This window comes from Girardinichthys multiradiatus, chromosome Y (assembly GCF_021462225.1).
Source record: "Girardinichthys multiradiatus isolate DD_20200921_A chromosome Y, DD_fGirMul_XY1, whole genome shotgun sequence".
Classification (NCBI taxonomy): Eukaryota; Metazoa; Chordata; class Actinopteri; order Cyprinodontiformes; family Goodeidae; genus Girardinichthys; species Girardinichthys multiradiatus.
Genome location: NC_061818.1, coordinates 16,429,549 through 16,449,585, shown reverse-complemented (window position 1 = coordinate 16,449,585; position 20,037 = coordinate 16,429,549). Strand labels below are relative to the sequence as shown.

General features: G+C 42.0%; 1 protein-coding gene across 1 annotated transcript; it reads left to right on the top strand.

The window, feature by feature from the left end:
* The first annotated feature begins 5,426 nt into the window (after positions 1 to 5,426).
* On the top strand, positions 5,427 to 11,417 carry LOC124863718 (3-mercaptopyruvate sulfurtransferase-like). The gene is made up of 2 exons (XM_047358168.1): positions 5,427 to 7,080; positions 10,460 to 11,417. The coding sequence occupies exons 1-2, from the start codon at positions 6,426 to 6,428 to the stop codon at positions 10,756 to 10,758; spliced, it is 954 nt and encodes a 317-aa protein (XP_047214124.1). The 5' UTR covers positions 5,427 to 6,425; the 3' UTR covers positions 10,759 to 11,417.
* The last annotated feature ends 8,620 nt before the right edge of the window (positions 11,418 to 20,037 follow it).

Genomic DNA, 20,037 nt, shown 5'->3' with positions numbered 1-20,037 from the left:
CACAGAAATGCAATATATCCAATTTTATTAACAAATGTTCTCTCTCCTCCGGCCTTTGCTACTTCCGTTTGAACAATCTACTTCGACCCGCAATGAATCATGGGATAGGGTGGGACTCGGAGGATACACTGGACGCATCCTTCAAATCTGGGGAAAAGAAGGACGCATTTGTTGGAACCTTGGAGATTGGACAGCATTCGTCGCCTCATCCAGAACGTTATCGGCCTACAAATGCGTCCTTCAAAGGATGCAGTCCTAAATTTGGACACAGCAACAGTGAATGACATCCGTGTATCCGTAAATCTGTGTTTGATTAATCTGGGGCTTCAAGAACCCGGATGTAGGACACAAAAAACTGAATTTTGGAGCTGAAAGTGAAAGTAATCAAACTGAATTTTCAATATAAAGCAAAGCAATTTTCAAAGCAAACAAGTTCAGTTTTAAATCATTATATCCAGTTTCAGGTTAGTGAAATTCATTTTCAAACCAATGCATTTAATTTCTAATTACACAAATACAGATTCAGTCGGAGGAATTCAAATTCAGTTTCTGATGGCACAAGTTTCTTCCCATACTTTTGCAGAAGGGTTTTGTTCTTGGGTTGCCCTGTATTTGGGTCCATCTTTTCATCAACTCTGACCAGCTTCCCTGTCCCTACTGAAAAAGCATAATTAAAGCATAATACCTTTGTGTATCTCCGTTGGGATGTTGTGTGCGGGATGATGTCCATTGTTTTCCTGCACACACTACAAAATGCAATGTGTGAAGGAAATTATGCATTATGCGCCAAATACTTTAACCCCCCATGCAGCTACTATTATCACATTTCTAGGACCTAACTGACCCATCATAAGTTTTACATAACTAACTTTGAAGGCTTGCAACTGTCTTGTTTCCTGTAGTTCAATACCAGTACTAGCAAAGTATTTAGTGCTAGTGAATGGTACACAACAATATGCATGCATTATGCAATTCACTATTAGATGTAAGATTAAAAGCAGACATATAAAATGTGCCAAAGGCCATCTTTGCTATTCTTTATGTATTTTTTATTGTGAAAATTCAAAATGAAAAATTCTCTTAACATTCTTGAAAGACTGGAAAAAAACTCCAAATAAAATTCAATATAAATTTTTAACTGTACAACTTTTATAAATTTATAATTTCTCAAATAAGCCACATGACAGCAATCACTGCGCTTGCTCAGCCTGACTCACCAAGAGCCCAGCGCTGAGCCTTCATGCGAGCAAATTCATTTATCAAGTTGCAAAGTCTAGCATTGTCAGTTGGTCACTGTAGATTCAGGCAGTTTTTTCGTTAGAAACAAAAAACAAACTGCCTGAATGTACACTGACCGTTGTCTTTCACTTTTTCATCTTTCCCTTTTAAAAAAACAATTTTATTATTTTTCTATGCAGTATGGTCATCACTTTAGTTCTTAACTAGCTTTCTCCCTGATCTACATGTGTTCCTTAGTCATCATGATGCTGTTTTTTCACAAACCTCAGGCCTTCACAGAGCATCTGGATTTATATTGAGGTCTCTATTTATTAAATCTGTGACTACAGAAGGCAAATGGTTGCGATGGATTTTATTTATGGATTGTTGTTTTAGATCCGGAGTCTCTGTCATGGTGGTCTGTACTTTTCTCCTCATCTCAGGTTAGTGGCCGTCATAAAACCAGGCTACCAGTTTGATCTTTTTTTTTTGTTTTTAAATAAAGGCTTGTATTTTAAAAATAATAGTAATAAAACAGTCATACTTTGTCAGGTCAATAGTTTTGTGTTTAAAGAATTACACCTTGCAAAGTTAGGATGAGAACCAAAACTCAGAGGACAAAGGGTGTTTTTCAAACAATTCTGACTCTCAATTAATTTAAGAAGCTTCTTTTTTTTTCTAATTTAGAGAGACCAATTAACCTAAAAGGCATGTCTTTGGACTGTGGGAGGAAGTTGGGGTACCTGGTGAGAACTCTCGCATGCACGGGGAGAACATGCAAACTCAATGCAGAAAGACCCCTGGCCAGGAATCAAACCCAGGACCTTCTTGCTGCAAGGCAACAGTGCTACCAAGTGCACCACCATGCAGCCCACATCAGATAGTATGGGTCAGATTTTGAATTGGTCTTAACTGTTAACTCTGACAACCTCTTTGCTTGTTAGGACTTAAAAGTAAGCCACAGTTGCTGCTGAGAGTCCCTTTAACTCATATTAACTAATAATTTTATGTTTCGTGCAACAGTTTATGTTTCAAAATGTTTCAAATACTAATGGATTTCAAGAATTTACTCTTTCCTATCCTCAGCCTCTTCAAAAATCTTCTCATTATAGGATTATACAGTAAATCATTACATAGAAGCAGGATTATTATAAAATTTGATTATTTATAAGAATATTGTTATACAAAGTTCTTTAGAAAGCCTTTCTTCTTTCCTTTTCCTAAAATTCAGTTTGTATTTTTCCAAGTTTCCAAATATACTGTGCTTGTATATAAAAATACTGTATATGTATCAAACACTGCCATCAACTGGCCGACAACAGATCACTCAAAACTCATCATGACTCAAAAAAATCAGGCGTTACATCTAATAATTTAGGTAGATCATTTGTGTTTGCCGAGAACCATTCATTGAGGATGATGAGAATTATCCGTATGTGTGGTAGCATTTTAGGCGTATAAAGTTGACATGTGTTCCAAAAGGCTCTTTTTATTGCGCACATTGGAAGTGTAAGCGCCAGAAATGGAAAAAGAAGCATAAATGACAAGATGACAGCCTGAGTAACAACTGGCCCCACTACCTGCAATGTGTGACACATAATAAACATTTTGAATGTAAATTTAAGCAAGGGCTGTTTATTAACATTGCATGCTTGCACATAAGTTCACATAAGCAGTATTTGGATGTGCTAAATAACAGCAGCAACTCTGAATGTAACTTAGTTTACTTTATTCCAAGCAGATGTGGTGCATCACGAAGAAATGTCTACATGTTTACTTGCACATCTACGTTTTGTAGTTACGTTTCATACTTTGTTCACATGCAAATGGTATTTAATTTTCTTTGAGTGAGATTGACAGCATTTCATGTTTGTTCTGACTTACAAATTAATTATACTGAACCCATTTAAAGGCTTTTTACTGAACTACATCAAGTTATATCCTCATCGCTTGATCCTGCTTTATTTAAGTATTATTCAGATAAAACACAGCAGAATGTAACAAATGTAAGTCTTTATTTTCTAATCCCCAACAGTTTGACAAGCTATATTAAATGTACATATTAGTTGTAGACTGATATGACACAAATTGGCATGTACAACAGCATTGTTAGTAACTTTGTGGTATTGCTCCTAATAAACAGTTGCATGGTGGGTCAAGCACAATATATCATCAGTTGAATTCAATAAAATGTAAGAAAAAGATGGATCAAGACACAGGTACTGCACTACTGAAAACATACAGTGTGCTGAATTGTTTCTATTTACTATTTGATGTGATGTGTTTCGTGCACTTTTCCTATTTTTACACTTGAATTAGTACAAATAATTACACACTGTATATGTAGCAGCCACGTTAGTATCAAACACTGCCATCAACTGGCTAAAACGTGTAAGTGCACAACAGATCGCTTAAAACTCATCATGACTCAACAAAAAGTTACATCTAATAATTTAGGTAGGTTTAAAATCATTGATATTATTGTGGGAATCATGTCCCATCTGTCATTTGAAGGACATCAGTTTATATATTTCACATATATTGCAGCAAAAGCTCAAGCTACTGTCGATGTTTGTTTGGATCTATTTGTAAAAAATGTGATGTGTTAAACTGCATACAATAGAAATCTGTATGAACTGCAAATCCCAGTTGTATATAAGATATTATGCTGAAAAAGTATTTATATTTAACATTTATATAAAATATGTATATTTAAAGTATTTAGATTTCTTCTATTTTTGATTTTTGGTCACACATCTGGCAACAAGCATTTGCCAAAACTGGCACTGAGTTGTGGAGTAATTTTGGCCCTTTTTTCTTTGCATAATTGTTGTAATTCAGTGACATTGGAGGGTTTTTGATTGAAGTAATTTATTCATTATACAGCTCTGGCAGTAATCAGTGAGGTTTGGAAACCTGTCTTCAGTTTTCCAAAAATTGAGTCTTATCATAGTCATTACATCATTACATAAGGGTGGCGATTACTTTTGAACAGTCAAAAGTAATCGCCAGTGCCACTAATGAGTCACTCATATTCGTAAGTGAGCACGACACAATGGCAATCTTATCAATAACAGGGACACCATCATCATTTGTGAGGAAGTTCACAGGCAATTTGCCTGTCAAAATTGTGTACTTATTCCGCACCAAACCTACAATCAATTCTCTTAACGCGTGTTCATTCATGGGAAATGTTTAGTTTTGTCTCTACGTCAACGGCAGACAGCTGGGCTTTTCCATTTGTGAATGAAGCTGTGTTAACCTGGGTACAACACATACCAACACTCAACAATATTAAAACCTCTATCTGCCAAAACCAGATCTCCAGGCATCAACTCTTCTAGTATGCCACAATTTTCTGCTATGTTTGTCATTAGCTCTTCCATCCCATGCTTCTGAAAGATATGAAATTGACCCCTGTGGCATAATACCGATCAGAAATTTGACAATGTTACCATGTTTGTAGGAAGACCCGGTCTGGGTTCTAGCCAGAAGATTATTTGGTCTTTGGATGAACACTTCAAAGCAATCAATAATCACAGTCGTTTTCAAAGCAAAGTTTCCTGAACTCCAAAGGCATAGTCTTTTGTAATTCATCCCTTTCTGGCCAGTACAACAGATGCTTCAGTTTCATGTACAAAACATGAGTAACCACCAAAAATGTTCTTGACACAGTCCAAGATGATGTGCGAAATCTGCATGCAAGGTCCTGTACAGGGAGATTCAGTTTCAGTCGCATTAAGGTCATGAGCAAAGGTTCAAATTGGCCCAAGTCAGAAAAACTAGACCGGCACAATATCTCACTTTCTCATCATTGTTTTGAAATGACTGTTCGTTTAGCTTAAGAGCTCTGACTTTACACAAACATCATCAGAAGCTTTGACTTGCTCATGCAGCATGACTGCACAAGCTGTATCAAACTGTAAAACTGAAGGACTGCGAAGTTCTGAACTTGGACCAGGAAGAGGTGTTGCAATGCTTTCTGGTCCATGCATATCGTTAACAAGGCTCTGGCTGTGTTGTACTCTGTGATGCCGGTACTTTACTCTTTCATATCGGTTGTAATAAGAAGGGACAGTGCATAGTGCTATTATCAGTAGAGAAACAGGAATTATTCAGATATTAAAGCACAATAACAATAAATGGATGAAATATGTCAAATAATGCATTACACCATCATGACTCTGATCAGCGTTTATTTTTTTGTATTTTAATAATTATAATACAATATAGCTTATTAATTCAGTATCAATCATAATTATCCATACAATTACATTTTGCAATATATTGTTCCATCAAATTACCGTTACTACATAATCTGTACCTTTTCAAATTAGTTTCAGAGAGTCTCCTTTTGCGGTCAGTTTCTGAGGGAGTTGCTGTGTCGGTCAGCCTCAAGGTAGGGGCCCAATCTGGGTTGGTTCTGTCATACAAGTCTGCAGGTTTGCCTACAACCAAGGGTGTAGGAATGAACTAAACATGGGGGGGGAGATTTGTCTTACATTTGTTGAGGCTTTTCTTATAAAGATTTTTAACAACTGATTTGGTTTTTAAATATAAATGTGAACTAACAACAAGACGTTATAAGCCAGCCATATTCATGACAACATTCCCTACAGACAGTTTTAGCTCATCCAGAGGTCTGATCAGACTGCAGGTGATGACGTAGCCTCCCCCGTCCGTCCCGCTCAGAGCAGCTGAGGGAGGGGCGAGGCAGTGACATCACGCTGCGTTGCGCTTTCACAATAAAAGCACAGGAGCTAAAGATTTCAAAATCAAGTATTTTTCTCCTCCGTGGTATAATTTTTGGGGGAGACAAATGCAAAGTTTGTTCATCTTCACTTCTTCCGATTCTCAGTATGCAATGAAAGTCTTTAGAAAAAACGTTTCGTGTCAAATGATTTAATAGAAGATAAACCTTCTTTGTTCATTGTTGCATTAAAATGTTGTTATTTCAATGCTTTTTACCCTTCCTGGCAACTTAAGTACATCTTCATCACGTCTCTGAAGGAGGTTTGTCAATAACTTGATGAAAGGTGCCCAATTCATCGGTTAGTATTATCTGTCAAAACTTTAACAATCAAATAATTAATAACATCTCATAACAGTTCATGGGAACTAACAAATGTTTCACAGTTTTTAATAATGAAAGAGTTAACTGAGCTCTCTGTCTAGATACAGATCAAGGCGGGGCAACAACAAGCTAAATGCCAACAGTTTTTTCCGGTCTCAAGGTTGTTTGCTCCCCGATCTTCTCCCCCTCCTTCCCCGTCATGGCTGCTCCGTTTCGCGCTGTGGTCTCCGCTCAGTGGCTGTCAGAAGCGGTCAAAACCAAACTCGTAGGTCCAAAACTCCGTATTCTGGACGGGTCCTGGTACCTGCCGAAAAGCAAGCGGAACACCAGAGAGGAGTTCGCTCAGAAGCACATACCGGGAGCCTCGTTTTTCGACATAGATGAATGCTGCGATAAGAGCTCCCATTATGACCACATGCTGCCGACTTCCAGCGACTTCTCCCGGTACGTTGGAGACCTCGGCATCGGGAACGACACCCACGTCGTCGTCTACGACACCAGCGACTTCGGCTCGTTCAGCGCGCCTAGAGTGTGGTGGATGTTCCGGGTGTTCGGACACAGTTTGGTGTCGGTTCTGGACGGAGGCTCCAAGAACTGGCTGGCTGACGGTCACCCGGTGACCTCCGACTACAGCAAGCCGGAGCGGAGAGACTTCCAGGCGAGCCTGAACCAGTCCTGGGTGAAGAGCTTTGAAAATGTGCTGGAGAACATCAAGACCAAGCAGGTCCAGGTGGTGGACGCCAGGTCTGCTGGCAGGTTTCGGGGTACTGACCCAGAACCCAGAGAAGGTTGGCAAAATAACAAAACTTTAAATAAACACCAGTGAACAGGGTCGACATGTAAGACATGAAGCTGACCTCCTTTACAGTTTAGACAGAGAAAAAGATAATTATACATATAAAATAGTGTTTAAAACACAATCCATAAGATGAAATTACTTAAACCAAGAAACCATTAGTAGATATTTGATTGCTGTAAGTATACTGTTGATGGGATTATTGCTGCACAATATGGAAAATAATGCACATAATGTAGTATTACCATGGTTAATGTGATTATAAATCACTTGCATAAACAAATATATTTAACACCGCAAACATGGGCCCCAGATCGTGATAATACATCCACTTACTGGAGCAAAAATATATTAATTGGTTTTATTCAGAAAGTTGCATCTGGCTTGCAGGGTGCTTATATAATTGGCAAATATTTATTATATTGTAAGCAGATGTGGTATATTGACACTATGTTCATATACATTACAATAACGATACATTACGCAGCCCAAGCTGGAACGGTAAGTTATTTTCAGTAGCAGTTACCTTACCTGTAGTAGAATGTTGTCATACCACGGTGAGTTTGTACAGGTGACTAACTCTTGTGGTGGAAGGCTTGCTAGATTTAACACCTTTTTAAAACAACTCAAACGTTTAACGCAACACTACAGGTCCTTCTCAAAATATTAGCATATTGTGATGAAGTTAATTATTTTCCATAATGTAATGATGAAAATGTAACATTCATATATTTTAGATTCATTGCACACTAACTGAAATATTTCAGGTCTTTTATTGTCTTAATACGGATGATTGTGGCATACAGCTCATGAAAACCCAAAATTCCTATCTCACAAAATTAGCATATTTCATCCAACCAATAAAAGAAAAGTGTTTTTAATACAAAAAACGTCAACCTTCAAATAATTATGTACAGTTATGCACTCAATACTTGGTCGGGAATCCTTTGGCAGAAATGACTGCTTCAATGCGGCGTGGCATGGAGGCAATCAGCCTGTGGCACTGCTGAGGTCTTATGGAGGCCCAGGATGCTTCGATAGCGGCCTTTAGCTCATCCAGAGTGTTGGGTCTTGAGTCTCTCAACGTTCTCTTCACAATATCCCACAGATTCTCTATGGGGTTCAGGTCAGGAGAGTTGGCAGGCCAATTGAGCACAGTGATACCATGGTCAGTAAACCATTTACCAGTGGTTTTGGCACTGTGAGCAGGTGCCAGGTCGTGCTGAAAAATGAAATCTTCATCTCCATAAAGCTTTTCAGCAGATGGAAGCATGAAGTGCTCCAAAATCTCCTGATAGCTAGCTGCATTGACCCTGCCCTTGATAAAACACAGTGGACCAACACCAGCAGCTGACACGGCACCCCAGACTATCACTGACTGTGGGTACTTGACACTGGACTTCTGGCATTTTGGCATTTCCTTCTCCCCAGTCTTCCTCCAGACTCTGGCACATTGATTTCCGAATGACATGCAGAATTTGCTTTCATCCGAAAAAAGTACTTTGGACCACTGAGCAACAGTCCAGTGCTGCTTCTCTGTAGCCCAGGTCAGGCGCTTCTGCCGCTGTTTCTGGTTCAAAAGTGGCTTGACCTGGGGAATGCGGCACCTGTAGCCCATTTCCTGCACACGCCTGTGCACGGTGGCTCTGGATGTTTCTACTCCAGACTCAGTCCACTGCTTCCGCAGGTCCCCCAAGGTCTGGAATCGGCCCTTCTCCACAATCTTCCTCAGGGTCCGGTCACCTCTTCTCGTTGTGCAGCGTTTTCTGCCACACTTTTTCCTTCCCACTGAGGTGCCTTGATACAGCACTCTGGGAACAGCCTATTCGTTCAGAAATGTATTTCTGTGTCTTACCCTCTTGCTTGAGGGTGTCAATAGTGGCCTTCTGGACAGCAGTCAGGTCGGCAGTCTTACCCATGATTGGGGTTTTGAGTGATGAACCAGGCTGGGAGTTTTAAAGGCCTCAGGAATCTTTTGCAGGTGTTTAGAGTTAACTCGTTGATTCAGATGATTAGGTTCATAGCTCGTTTAGAGACCCTTTTAATGATATGCTAATTTTGTGAGATAGGAATTTTGGGTTTTCATGAGCTGTATGCCAAAATCATCCGTATTAAGACAATAAAAGACCTGAAATATTTCAGTTAGTGTGCAATGAATCTAAAATATATGAATGTTAAATTTTCATCATAACATTATGGAAAATAATGAACTTTATCACAATATGCTAATATTTTGAGAAGGACTTGTATATGATTAAATATCTATGCTGTCCTTAGAGACCATAGTTATGTTTGTCTGGTTTTAGCAAGCTGGTATTCCCAAAAATCTGCTAAAGGAGTGAGATAAAAGTTCCCGTTTGTTAAATCATGACATCTTTCATCAAATATCAGGCTGAGGCCACTGATCCATTTACTGGTCTAGTCTATGGTCTAGTGTTGCTGGAGGTCACTTTTGACTGACGCATTTTACTCCACACATTTAAGCTCTCAGCCCAAAACATGTTGCACACCTAAATAAATATACACATCATACTCTCATAGTATTAAAACAAATGTTTCAAACATATAAGTAGATATGTATTTTTATTAGATTTGGGAGATTCCCTAAAGTTTGCCGCGACAGACTGAGCACCTTGTCGCACTTTAGGGATATTTTAGTGATGAAAAGGAGAAAATACATAATAAATGTTTGTGTGAAATCAAGATTTTTCAAGAATCTGCCTCGCTCTGTACTAGCGCTTAGCAAGGACTGCAGGAGGGTTAAATCTAAGTCTGCCAGGGGTATGTGTATTTTTGGGATTTACTTGGGGCCGGTGCTTTATACATCAGTAGCCAGAACTCTGATTCCTTCAGCATTTCCTCTTGCATTTCTTTAAAAAAAACGTTAACCCGTGGGAATGATATAAAGGATGATTTTAACGCTTGAAACCGTGTTGTACCTTGATCTCGGTAGCTGGCTCATCCATAGATGCTTATGTAACTTATGTAACTTAGTAACTTAGACCAATAGTTTCTAAAGTTTTGGTCTCGACCCCATTGGGGGTTCATGAATAAAAAAGTCTGGTGTCTTGAGATACTCTTCAGAAAGTACCAAAAATAATAATGCTAATAGCATACAGTTAAAAAAAGCAGTACTTTAGACAGGTTAAAACCAAAATATTTGTGGTTTTGTGGTAGTACCCTTGCTTGATTACCATAATTGTAAAGCTTGTCTCATCTGCTTTTGTAAGGCTGTAAAGCTGTAAGCTTTTACACTCAAACAATTAACACAATGACAGTTAAAGGTTTTATGCAAGAACTTGTTAAGTTAGCTCATGTTTACATGTGAAAAAAATCAATACATTTTTCTCAATTCTGTTTTCCCTTCACAGATATTCTCCCAGGACATTTCCCTGGAACCATAAACATGCCCTTCACATCTTTCCTAGATTCCTCTGGAAAGCATCTCGGCACCGAGACCCTGTCCAAACTCTTCAAGGAGGCTGGAGTGAACCTGGAGAAGCCTCTCTGGGCTTCCTGTGGTTCTGGAGTCACAGCTTGTCATGTTATTCTGGCAGCTTACCGACTTGGGTACTCTGGGCTTGGTCTTTATGATGGATCCTGGGGAGAATTTTTCAAAAGAGCCCCTCCAGAGTACATCATTGCAGAGGAGCAGGGAAAGATGGAGTGATAGCCAGCTGCTATCAGGGTTAGGTCACTTTTGAGGATGCACCATGGTTTTTGCTTGCAAAAGATAGTTTAAAATCATATTGTGTGCCTCATATTGTGGTGATATTGCTAAGATTGATGTGACCACTGTGAAAGGCTTTAAACATGAAACTACAAGGAATTATAAAATGCGATGAGTACCTAAACAAGAAAAGACACAAATTTGAAGAGCTGTATAAGAAATAAGTTCAGAGAACTTGATGCTGTCCCATGCAAATATAAGTTTAAACTTAAACTGTGGATCTAATCTACTTTTCATTTTGCAATCTAATATGGAATAAAGCAAATTGATTCATATTACATATAAATATATATACAAAATGAAATTAACATGTACATGAATACTAAAGAAAAAACTTCATAGAGTAGGTCCAATTCAATATTCCAGGCTTCCAGAACGTATAATGCATCATTGCTTAATAATGTAAAAAAGAACCGAACTGCCTTAAATATGTATTATTTGACAATTGTTTGTTAAATGTAATGTTACAATGTGAACTTATTACTTGTAAACAATGTTTATGGTCTCTGCTGCACAAATTTTCATAGGCCAAAGCATCAAAGCTGTTAAAACTCTATTTTCTTATGTAATTGTTATTAATAATAAAATGCAATGCAAGAGTTCAGTTGCAGAACTGCTTTTATGCACTTAGATCATAGCATTAAAGCAATTATAATTTTTTACTCTATGTAATTTTCTTAAATTATTATGCATTTTAAAAAATATACACATTTTAAGACATAAAACTCAAACATGACTGCACAGTGAAAGTTGCACATTCAACAGCCATATCAGCACCAATTAGAATGGAGAGAAACATGAACAAAGAGAGGTAGCTGATTATGAGGAGTTGGCTTTATGCCGTCAACACAAATCTCACAGCGTCATGTGATTTTTGCTGTCCAAATTATACCAGTAAAATTATGCTCACTCCCAAGATCAGCTACGTTTAGAACCGTCACATTCAAACACGGTTTCCTGCCACATTATGTTCCTCTGGGGAGCAGCAGAGTAATTTTTCCCAGAAATAATTATTTTGTACTGACAGAGCAATATATTTAGTTTATCTTATACTTATTAGATTTCTCTAGCAATGGCCGAACTGCTAAAAATGGTTCCGTTGCAAATGTACTTAGCATTTCTTGAGTTTTCAAAACTGTTGCCAGTCTAGTTTAAAAAGTAACATCCAATTTCTTGGGGTGTTCTTTATCTCCAAATATTAGTGGGCTTTCATTTGCTGTATTTACTGTCTTAGGGACTTAACAGAATCACAGATTGATCACTACTTTATATTACTGCTGACCTTTTTTTCCTGACGTTATACCAATATCTTCTGTTGTGAAGATGTTACAATAAGAAACTTCAATGTGTTTTATTTGGATTTTATGTAATACACCCCCACAAAGTATTATTGTGAAATGGAAAGAAAATAATGCCATTCAAATTTTACTTACAAATAAAAATATGAGAAGTGACCTGTGCATCTGTATTCAGCCCCCTTTACTGTGATACTTGTATAGGGTTGTCAGATATCATCTTTCTTGTTGTGTCTGAAAACATTGGCAGCCAGTGCAGCCAGCAGAAATCTGCTTATTATTTGTAAAACGTCAAAGCAAAAGAAGAAAGTCCTAAAACTACAAGTGTTGTACAAAAGAGAAGTGCTGGAAAGGAGGGTTGCTGGAGAGAAAAGAGGAGGGATTTCAGGTTTTTCTTTGGGGGAAAATCTTGAGTTGAAGAAAGTTATTAGAGGACATGTTGCAGGCATACAGGAGAGAAAGTGAACGGTACATCTGTTTTACTAGAATTCAAAGTTAGAATCCTTCCTGATAAAGTTATAATAGGATGTATGAGTTTTGATGTAAGAGTATATGTTCCACCCCCAGATGCTATGTCAAAGGTTTGGACATGTTGCTAACGTTTGCAAAGGCAAACAGAGGTGTGGTAGATGTGGAGGTGAATATCCCTATGGTGAATGTGGGAGGAACTCTATAAGATGTAACTGTGGAGGAAGCCATACTGCAGCATATGGAGGGTGCATAATGAGGAAACAGACAGCTGAAATTCACAAAATCAGAACAGACAAGAGTTACATATGCAGAAGCAGTAAAGATGGTAAACAGTAAAGAAACCATACCAAGTACAAATCATGCAGGCCATAGAGTTACAGATATAGGCCAATCTGCTTTTACTTTGGACAAATTGATTCAATTTCTGCCATACATCAACTGTTCAGAACAAGTAAAGACTAAAACTGAGAAAATAAAGATCACAGTAAAAGCAGCTACACAGATTTTTATTGTGAAACATTTATCTTGGGGGGAAAAAATCCATGATTCTCAAAACAGTAAGTAATGTTAATATTAACATGGGATACCCGCACTCTGGTTGCAAACAGACAGGAATTTAAAGGCTTCATTTCCACAATGAATACAAAACAAGATGTAATATGCATTCAAGAAACATGGCTCAAACTATCATTGTTGGATTTTATCATTCACGGGTACTCTGTTTTACATAAAGATAGGGTGAATGAGAATGAAGGAGGATGTGTCATCTTCATAAAATAAAACTTTAATTATATACCACTGAATACAACACAGGATTTAGGAGCGATTGCTGTAGAAATATGGGCCAATGAGGGAGGTATTAAAATAAACAAATATAATCTGTGTAAACCCCTCCTTGAACCGTCACCTTAACGTGGTGGAGGGGTTTGAGTGCTCAAATGATCCTAGAGGCTATGTTGTCTGGGGCCTAAATGCCCCTGGTAGGGTCTCCCATGGCAAACAGGTTCTAGGTGATGGGTCAGACAAAGAATGGTTCAAGAACCCCTCATGAAGAACACAATATCGAGGCACGTGACGTCGCCCGGTACAGCGGAGCCGGGGTCCCACCCTGGAGCCAGGCCTGGGGTCGGGACTCGTCGGAGAGCGCCTGGTGGCCGGGTTGCTCCTCGCGGGACCCGGCCGGGCCAAGCCCGAACGAGAGACGCGAGGCCATCCCCCAGTGGGCCCACCACCTGCAGGGGGAACCGTGAGGGACCGGTGCAAAGAGGATTGGGTGGCGGACGAAGGTGGAGACCTCAACGGCCCGATCCCCGGATGCTTAGGCTGGCTCTAGGGACGTGGAATGTCACCTCGCTGGGGGGGAAGGAGCCTGAGCTGGTGCGGGAGGTCGAGAGATATCGACTAGAAATAGTCGGGCTCGCCTCCACGCACAGCGTGGGCTCTGGAACCCATCTCCTTGAGAGGGGTTGGACTCTCTTCTACTCTGGAGTGGCCCACGGGGAGAGGCGGCGGGCTGGTGTGGGTTTGCTTGTTGCCCCCCAGCTCAGCCGTCTCGTGTTGGGGTTTACCCCAGTGGATGAGAGGGTTGTATCCCTACGCCTTCGGGTTGGGGAGAGGTCTCTGACTATCATTTCAGCCTACGGGCCGAGTGGTAGTGCAGAGTACCCTGCCTTCTTTGCGTCCCTGTCGGGGGTGCTGGATAGTGCCCCTCCCGGGGACTCCATTATTCTGCTGGGGGACTTCAACGCCCACGTGGGGAACGACAGTGACACCTGGAGAGGCGTGATCGGGAGGAATGGCCTCCCCGATCTGAATCCGAGTGGTGTTTTGTTATTGGACTTCTGTGCTAGTCACGGATTGTCCATAACGAACACCATGTTCAAACATAAGGGTGTCCATCAGTGCACTTTGCACCAGGACACCCTAGGCAGGAGGTCGATGATCGACTTTGTTGTCGTATCATCAGACCTTCGGCCGCATGTTTTGGACACTCGGGTGAAGAGAGGGGCTGAGCTGTCCACTGATCATCACCTGGTGGTGAGTTGGATCCGCTGGAGGAGGAGAAAGCCGGACAGACTCGGCAGGCCCAAGCGCATAGTGAGGGTCTGCTGGGAATGCCTGGCGGAGCCCTCGGCCAGGGATGTATTCAACTCCCACCTCCGGGAGAGCTTCGACCAGATCCCGGGGGATGTTGGAGACATAGAGTCCGAGTGGACCATGTTCTCTGCATCTATTGTCGATGCTGCTGCCCATAGCTGCGGCCGTAAGGTCTGCGGTGCCTGTCGTGGCGGCAATCCCAGAACCCGGTGGTGGACACCGGCAGTAAGGGATGCTGTTAAGTTGAAGAAGGAGTCCTATCGGCTGTGGTTGGCTTGTGGGACTCCTGAGGCGGCTGACGGGTACCGTGAGGCCAAGCGTGCTGCGGCCCGGGCTGTGGCAGAGGCAAAAACTCGGGCCTGGGAAGAGTTCGGTGAGGCCATGGAGAAGAACTACCGGTTGGCCTCGAAGCGATTCTGGCAAACCATCCGGCGCCTCAGGAGGGGGAAGCAGTGCTTTGCCAACACTGTTTATAGTGGGGGCGGGAGACTGCTGACCTCGACTGAGGACATTATCGGGCGGTGGAAGGAGTACTTCGAGGATCTCCTCAATCCTGCCATCACGCATTCCGTGGTGGAAACAGAGGCTGGGGACTCGGGGTTGGATTCTTTCATCACCCAGGCTGAAGTCACCGAGGTGGTTAAAAAGCTCCGCGGTGGCAAGGCTTCGGGGGTGGATGAGATCCGCCCTGAGTACCTCAAGTGTCTGGATGTTGTAGGGCTGTCATGGTTGACACGCCTCTTCAACATTGCGTGGCGGTCGGGGACAGTGCCTCTGGACTGGCAGACTGGGGTGGTGGTCCCCCTTTATAAGAAGGGGGACCGGAGGGTGTGTTCCAACTACAGGGGGATCACACTCCTCAGCCTCCCTGGTAAGGCCTACGCCAGGGTATTGGAGAGGAGAGTCCGACCGATAGTCGAACCTCGGCTTCAGGAGGAACAGTGTGGTTTTCGTCCCAGCCGTGGAACACTGGACCAGCTCTATACCCTCTACAGGGTGCTCGAGGGTTCATGGGAGTTGGCCCAACCGGTTCACATGTGTTTTGTGGACCTGGAGAAGGCATTCGACTGTGTCCCTCATGATGCCCTGTGGGGGGTGCTCCAGGAGTATGGAATCGGGGGCCCTTTATTAGGGGCCATCCGGTCCCTGTACGAGCGGAGCAGGAGTTTGGTCCGCATTGCCGGCACTAAGTCGGACCTGTTCCCAGTGCATGTTGGACTCCGGCAGGGCTGCCCTTTGTCGCCGGTCCTGTTCATAACTTTTATGGACAGGATTTCTAGACGCAGCCAAGGGCCGGAGGGGGTCTGGTTTGGGGACCAGTGGATTTCGTCTCTTCTTTTTGCGGATGACGTGGTCCTGCTGGCCCCCTCTAGCCAAGACCTACAGCATGCGCTGTGGCGGTTCGCAGCCGAGTGTGAAGCGGCTGGGATGAGGATCAGCTCCTCCAAGTCCGAGGCCATGGTACTCGACCGGAAAAGGGTGGCTTGTCCTCTTCAGGTTGGAGGGGAGTTCCTGCCTCAAGTGGAGGAGTTTAAGTATCTCGGGGTCTTGTTCACGAGTGAGGGAAGAATGGAGCGGGAGATCGACAGACGGATCGGTGCAGCTGCCACAGTAATGGGGGCGCTGTGCCGGTCCATTGTGGTGAAGAGAGAGCTGAGCCGAAAAGCAAAGCTCTCAATTTACTGGTCGGTCTACGTTCCTACCCTCACCTATGGCCATGAACTTTGGGTCATGACCGAAAGAACGAGATCACGGATACAAGCGGCTGAAATGAGCTTCCTCCGTAGGGTGGCCGGGCACTCCCTTAGAGATAGGGTGAGGAGCTCGGCCATCCGGGAGGAGCTCGGAGTAGAGCCGCTGCTCCTCCACATTGAGAGGAGCCAGTTGAGGTGGCTCGGGCATCTATACCGGATGCCTCCTGGACGCCTTCCTCGGGAGGTGTTCCAGGCACGTCCCACCGGGAGGAGGCCCAGGGGACGGCCCAGGACACGCTGGAGGGACTATGTCTCTCGGCTGGCCTGGGAACGCCTTGGGCTCCCCCTGGAGGAGCTGGAGGAGGTGTCTGGAGAGAGGGACGTCTGGGCGTCTCTGCTGAGTCTGCTGCCCCCGCGACCCGGTCCTGGATAAGCGGAAGACGACGAACGAACGAATCTGTGTAAAAGGTTAAGAGGTTAAATGTGTTGAAAAATAAAAGAATAACATAAATTTACACGAAAATACAGGAAAACTAATTCTGATGGTGTTAGACTGAGTAGAGGAACTTAGAGTGAAGAAAGTTTTTGTTTGTTCAGACTCAAGTAGCTCATTAATAAGTATTCAATATATGCATTCAGAGTAGAAATAATTAATTCAGTTTGAGCATTAAAAATAGCACAGAGATCAAGTTAGTGTGGTTTTTTGTTCATACTGGCATTCAGGGTAACAAGTTGGCTGAGAAATCTGCTAAAAGTGCAGGAAAGAAAAATGTAGATTTATGAGCAAAAATTAGGTTAATAGTATAGTTAAATTATATGTGAAGATGAAATGGCAAGACCAGTGGGATAGAGAAGTCAAGGCTAGATGTTATAATATTCAAAAGAAAGTGGGTGAATTTAGAAAGCTTTACACAAATAAGAAAGGAGAGGATGTTATATCAAGAATGAGATTTGTTAATACAGGATTAAATAGCACAATAATTAAATTAAATTAAATAATTAACAGAAATGCTACATGATTGTGTGATTATTGTAGACAAATGGAAACAGCTGAACATATATTCTTAGAGAGTAATAAATATTCAAATGATAGAGAAGTATTAGTCTGAAATCTTCATAAGAACAAAAAAATTAAGCATAAGGGAATTACTTCAACAAACATCAGGAGATGTAGTTTTTGTTGATATTTAAAATCTTCTGAAAGAAACATGGATTTTTTTAAAGAATATAATGATACTATTAGTTTCTGATCCATAGACCTATCTATAAGCTGGCAGAAGAAAAAGAACAAGAAGAAGAAGAACACAAACAAGAAGAAATGAGAACTGGAAGAATGATCAGAAAGGAGGAAAGACTGAGCTTTGGACACGCAGGACGTAATTATACACTTTTTTAAAACTGCAACAGTATAATTCAGGGAAATGTGACCACTGTGGGGAGAATCGAACATTAGAACACGTTGAATTGGAATGTCAGAAAAATAAGCATGAGAGAAGATATATGAGAAGGGAATTTGAAATGATTAAAGAAAGGTTTACCATAATAGCCACACTGCAAAGAAACTTGGGGAGCACAAATGTACAAACTATTATTCGATAAAGTAAATCCGTGACTGATTAATAGAATTTAATTATGTTGTATATACATTCACACAATTGAGAAATTAAACCAAGCCGGGTGCTTTGGTGTGTGCTGGCTCACTCCCGGTGGCTGCTTGCCGGGGCCTGGCCCCCTGGGCTCTGTCGGGCCTCTGCTTGGGGGGTGGTGTGTCCCGGGGTCTTGGGTCTCTGGGTTCATGGGTGGATCTGCTCGGGCGTGGACGGCTGCCGGCGGGGCCTGTGAGCTCGTTGCTGCGGTTCCGTGCTGCTACAAAAAAACAGCGGTAGGTGTATATCAAGCAGGGTGTAATCTTTTATTCTCTTCATCCTTCTTTCTCTCCTCCACTCTTTCCTTTCTGTCAGAAAGGGATGTTCGGGTGCTAACCCGGATTGTATCCAAAAAACATAAAACCATGGCTGCCCAAATCACGGCAGAATTAAATGTGCACCTCAACTCTCCTGTTTCCACCAGAACTGTCCGTCGGGAGCTCCACAGGGTCAATATACACGGCCGGGCTGCTATAGCCAAACCTTTGGTCATTCATGCCAATGCCAAACGTCGGTTTCAATAGTGCAAGGTGCGCAAATCTTGGGCTGTGGACAATGTGAAACATGTATTGTTCTCTGATGAGTCCACCTTTACTGTTTTCCCCACATCCGGGAGAGTTACGGTGTGGAGAAGCCCCAAAGAAGCGTACCACCCAGACTGTTGGATGCCCAGAGTGAAGCATGGGGGTGGATCAGTGATGGTTTGGGCTGCCATATCATGGCATTCCCTTGGCCCAATACTTGTGCTAGATGGGCGCGTCACTGCCAAGGACTACCGAACCATTCTTGAGGACCATGTGCATCCAATGGTTCAAACATTGTATCCTGAAGGCGGTGCCGTGTATCAGGATGACAATGCACCAATACACACAGCAAGACTGGTGAAAGATTGGTTTGATGAACATGAAAGTGAAGTTGAACATCTCCCATGGCCTACACAGTCACCAGATCTAAATATTATTGAGCCACTTTGGGGTGTTTTGGAGGAGCGAGTCAGGAAACGTTTTCCTCCACCAGTATCACGTAGTGACCTGGCCACTATCCTGCAAGAAGAATGGCTTAAAATCCCTCTGACCACTGTGCAGGACTTGTATATGTCATTCCCAAGACGAATTGACGCTGTATTGGCCGCAAAAGGGGGCCCTACACCATACTAATAAATTATTGTGGTCTAAAACCAGGTGTTTGCTGCATTCTAAAAAGTCACATGCAGATGTGACTCAGTGTTCTGGAACAGTCTGTACTGAAATAGTTACTTTGGTTTGTATGCAACTGCTTCTGTATCTACTCCCTAGCTGAGAATCTCTAAATGAAAACACACTCCCTTTTTGTAACCTAAAATGTTTGTTCACTCTTCTATATAATAAACTCTGACGAGAGTCTACACCTTTGTAGCTTCACACTGCAGCTGGTGTCAGTTACCCTCTCGCAGCGAGTAGAAAGAGTCTCTGTCTCACTTCTGTTTGATCAAAATGATGAATCAATGGAAACCAGAGGAAATAACTTTGCAGATGCTTCCGCAAAGGCTGCATTGAAACTACCCCTCACACTGAACATGCCAGATCTACTATTTATAGACACAGATGTGCTGAAAGACTCACAACAATCTGCAAATCCAGCAGAAATAAAAAACTGGTTAAAAAGAGGAGCTGTAAAAACAAATGACATCTACCATTTAGAAAATAAACCAATACTACCAAAACATTTATACAAAACAGCGGCTATAGTGACCCATGGGAAAACCCATGTCTCGAGGAGAGGGATGGAACATATAGTAAATCAATAATTCTATACTATAAATTTTTCTGACTATGCAAAAAACTTTTGCAGAGCATGCATAATCTGCTGCAAACATAACCCACAGGGCAACATAAGGCCCAAAAGAGGCCAGTTCCCACCAGCAGAGCATCCATTCCACACCATACACATGGATTTCATAGAACTATCATGGTCACAAAGGAAGAAATACTGTTTAGTAATCATAGATGCCTTTTCCAGGTGGGTAGAGATATACCC

Coding starts and splice junctions, on each gene's coding strand:
- LOC124863718 (XM_047358168.1), top strand. CDS start 6,426: ATGCCAACAGTTTTTTCCGGTCTCAAGGTTGTTTGCTCCCCGATCTTC. Junction 7,081..10,459: donor TGACCCAGAACCCAGAGAAG/GTTGGCAAAATA, acceptor TTCCCTTCACAG/ATATTCTCCCAGGACATTTC.